Source organism: Platalea leucorodia (assembly GCF_965183815.1).
Source record: "Platalea leucorodia genome assembly, chromosome: 19".
In the NCBI taxonomy this organism is placed as follows: domain Eukaryota; kingdom Metazoa; phylum Chordata; class Aves; order Pelecaniformes; family Threskiornithidae; genus Platalea; species Platalea leucorodia.
The window spans coordinates 5,619,671-5,623,331 of NC_138841.1; the positions used below are offsets into that span (position 1 = coordinate 5,619,671).

Below are 3,661 nucleotides of genomic sequence, written 5' to 3' on the forward strand. Positions count from 1 at the left end.
CGGTTAAATGTTAACCCTTAGCTGCATGTCTGGAAATGAGCTGAGCCGGGTCTGCCTCTCCCCGGTGCCCCGCGGGGTCCCATCGCCGCTTTAGGGCTGGATGGGGTTATTTTTCTTCCTTCCTTTCTCTTCCCTTCCCTCCTCCTTTTTTTTTTTTTTTCAATTGGAATTTTTATTTTTAACCAAAAAAAGTTCTGGTTTGCCAATGCCAGTTTTTTCCACGTTGGTTTTGAATAGGTGACGGTTCCTCAGGTGTTTTCTCTCGTCCACCTAAGGGGTTTAGACGGGAGTTTGTGAACTCTGTCCCAAAGAAGGCAAATTAACCCCCCCGAGGAAGGGGATAGACAAGCTAGTGAAGGGAGCTGCTCTCCTCCCCCCAACTTTATTTCATCTCTCTCTCTCTCAGCAGGGGCAATTTTCTTTCCTTTTTTTTTTATTTTCTCTTTTTTTTTTTTTTATTTTATCTTTTTTTTTTTTTATCATCCCTTCGCCTTTTCATGAGACACTTCCAAACCTACGTACCTGTCCTTCTGCAGGATAGTAGCCCTGCCCTGAATCCGATCCCACCACCGGGCACTGGGAAGAGTTTAGCATAAGGATTTCTTTTAAACCCCAATATGACAGTTGCTACCGGAGATCCTGCAGACGAAGCTGCAGCGCTTCCCGGTCACCCGCAGGACACGTATAACCCTGAGACCGACCATGAATGCTGCGAGAGGGTGGTCATTAATATTTCGGGTCTGCGCTTTGAGACACAGCTCAAGACGCTAGCCCAGTTTCCAGAGACCTTACTAGGGGATCCTAAAAAGAGAATGAGATACTTCGACCCGCTCCGGAATGAGTATTTCTTTGACCGGAACAGACCCAGCTTCGATGCGATTTTGTACTATTACCAGTCTGGTGGGAGGTTGCGGAGGCCGGTTAACGTGCCCTTAGATATCTTCTCGGAAGAGATTCGTTTCTATGAACTGGGGGAAGAAGCGATGGAGATGTTTCGGGAGGATGAAGGCTACATCAAAGAAGAGGAAAGACCGCTGCCTGAGAATGAGTTTCAGAGACAAGTGTGGTTGCTCTTTGAGTACCCCGAGAGCTCAGGCCCTGCCAGGATTATAGCTATTGTCTCCGTCATGGTGATTTTAATCTCCATCGTCAGCTTTTGCCTGGAAACCTTGCCCATTTTTCGGGATGAGAACGAAGACATGCATGGCAGCGGGCTGAGCCATCCCCCCTACTCCAACAGCAGCATGGGGTACCAGCAGTCCACCTCTTTCACAGACCCCTTCTTCATCGTGGAGACACTTTGCATCATCTGGTTCTCCTTTGAGTTCTTGGTGAGGTTTTTTGCCTGCCCCAGCAAGGCTGGGTTTTTTACCAACATCATGAACATTATAGACATCGTAGCCATCATTCCCTATTTCATCACCTTAGGGACGGAGCTGGCCGAGAAGCCAGAGGATGGTCAGCAAGGCCAGCAAGCCATGTCCTTGGCCATCCTTCGAGTCATCCGCTTGGTGCGGGTCTTCAGGATCTTCAAGCTCTCCCGGCACTCCAAGGGGCTGCAGATCCTGGGGCAGACTCTCAAGGCCAGCATGCGGGAGCTGGGCCTCTTGATATTTTTCCTCTTCATCGGCGTCATCCTCTTCTCCAGCGCCGTCTACTTTGCCGAGGCCGACGAGAGCGAGTCCCAGTTCCCGAGCATCCCCGATGCCTTCTGGTGGGCCGTGGTTTCCATGACGACTGTTGGCTACGGAGACATGGTCCCCACGACCATCGGGGGGAAAATAGTGGGTTCCTTGTGTGCCATCGCTGGCGTATTAACGATTGCCTTACCAGTGCCCGTCATAGTGTCTAACTTCAATTACTTCTACCACCGGGAGACGGAGGGAGAGGAGCAGGCTCAATATTTGCAAGTAACCAGCTGCCCAAAGATCCCCTCTTCCCCTGACCTAAAGAAAAGCAGAAGTGCCTCTACTATTAGTAAGTCTGATTATATGGAGATTCAGGAAGGCGTAAACAATAGCAATGAGGATTTTAGGGAGGAGAACTTGAAGACAGCCAATTGCACCCTAGCTAACACAAACTATGTGAATATCACCAAAATGCTAACCGATGTCTAGTCGCTAAAATCTAGTACCGTATTTAAAGCTGAAGTGGAACAATTGCAGATATTGAGTGCTGCTCTGCATTGTAGTTAATACAGTATTTTCTACGGTGTATATTTGGTTCTGCATGGGAAGCAATAGCTGTGTAAGTGACTTTTAACCTTTGATTTCCACACCGAACAAGCGTTCGTGCAAAAGAAAAAAAAAACAACAACAAACCATTTTGTTTCCCTTCTCCCATCCCAGGCTTGTGGGTTTCCAAAGTTACGGAGCGGCTGGGCATTTCGAGCAATGGGATGGGGACGCAGGGGGCAGCTCCGGGCCATCGCGGGGTACCACGAACGCCGGTCCCTGTCCTGCGGAGCTGGGTGACGGCCAGCTTCCAGGCGTGGGGAACGGCTGGGAAAGGTCAGGCAGAGCTTAATGAAGGGAAGATGCAGTCGTGTGTCCGAATTGCTTGAAGGCTCGGGTTTCCGCCCCGGGAATGCCAAGTGCGAACGCATCGCCCAGGCTCATGTTTCATAACTGAAAATGCTGCATGCTGCAATAGTTTCAGCCACTGCAGTATGCCAGTGTGAGGCCCAGGGGAGGGATAATTAGTATGACGGCACATTATTTATTAAGTCTTAAATTTTCTATGCTAGGCATCGGGAGGGACGAGTAAATAAATCAAGCGCTTGGATTTCATTTATTTATTTATTTAGATGACACTTCCATCACCAATATTTCCAGGATCACCAAAGACACCTCCACTGACACATTGAAAATGAGTTGGAAAAAGCATCTTTTTTTATATCTATATATAAAACTGGAGCAACTATGCTGTGGCCTATAATATATTTATACTGCAGTGAAATTTAACCAGTAATACAGTACAGCTGCATGGATATTTGTTGCATGAATCTGAATATTTAATACACACACAAATATATATTTTCTTAGTAGACTATACAGTATTCATGTTTATAGTGTTTATAGATTCTCCAGTGGCTCGAAGGAGATTCATGGAAGTTAAAAAATCTCCATTATATTTAAAAACTGGATGGGGAAGGCATGTGCTGACAACAGTTTGATAGATAACAAGGCAAAGCCTGAGTATCCGAGCATCCAGACATGAGAGCCGACTAATGCAAGCGAGGGAAGGTGAGCTGAAAGTTAAACACCTGCACTCATTATAGGGCGAGTAATTAGTCATTAATCTTGGTGTCAGGAGCGGAAACCACAGCGGATCAGAGAGGGCATGAGGAGCAGGTGGGATAGCCGGTACCGGCTCTCCTGACTTGTCTGTTCAGCAATTTTCAGCCGTTTCCCGTACAATTATCGTGTGTGTGTATATAGATATTTAGAGAGCGACTATAGGGCCAAAATCTCAGCAAACGTGAGCGCTCGGGGCATCGGGGGCTTCCCGGCTCAGGGGTGTCAGGATGGTGGGACATGGGCTGGAGCAGGACGACCTGCCCCGGGGCGCCCATGGGCTCACCAGGGCAGGGTGCGTTTTGGGCTGGAAAACTCCTTTTCAACCATGTAGAGCCTCAGGGCTGGTGGTTTATTTCCTTCTG

At 48.1% G+C, this 3,661-nt stretch overlaps 1 protein-coding gene across 1 annotated transcript; it reads left to right on the forward strand.

The window, feature by feature from the left end:
- Positions 1-617: 617 nt before the first annotated feature.
- LOC309599212 (potassium voltage-gated channel subfamily A member 2) lies at positions 618-2,117 on the forward strand (the record flags this gene model as incomplete). The annotated part of the gene is made up of 1 exon (XM_082330486.1): positions 618-2,117. The coding sequence occupies one exon, from the start codon at positions 618-620 to the stop codon at positions 2,115-2,117; it is 1,500 nt and encodes a 499-aa protein (XP_082186612.1).
- Between the last annotated feature and the right edge of the window lie 1,544 nt (positions 2,118-3,661).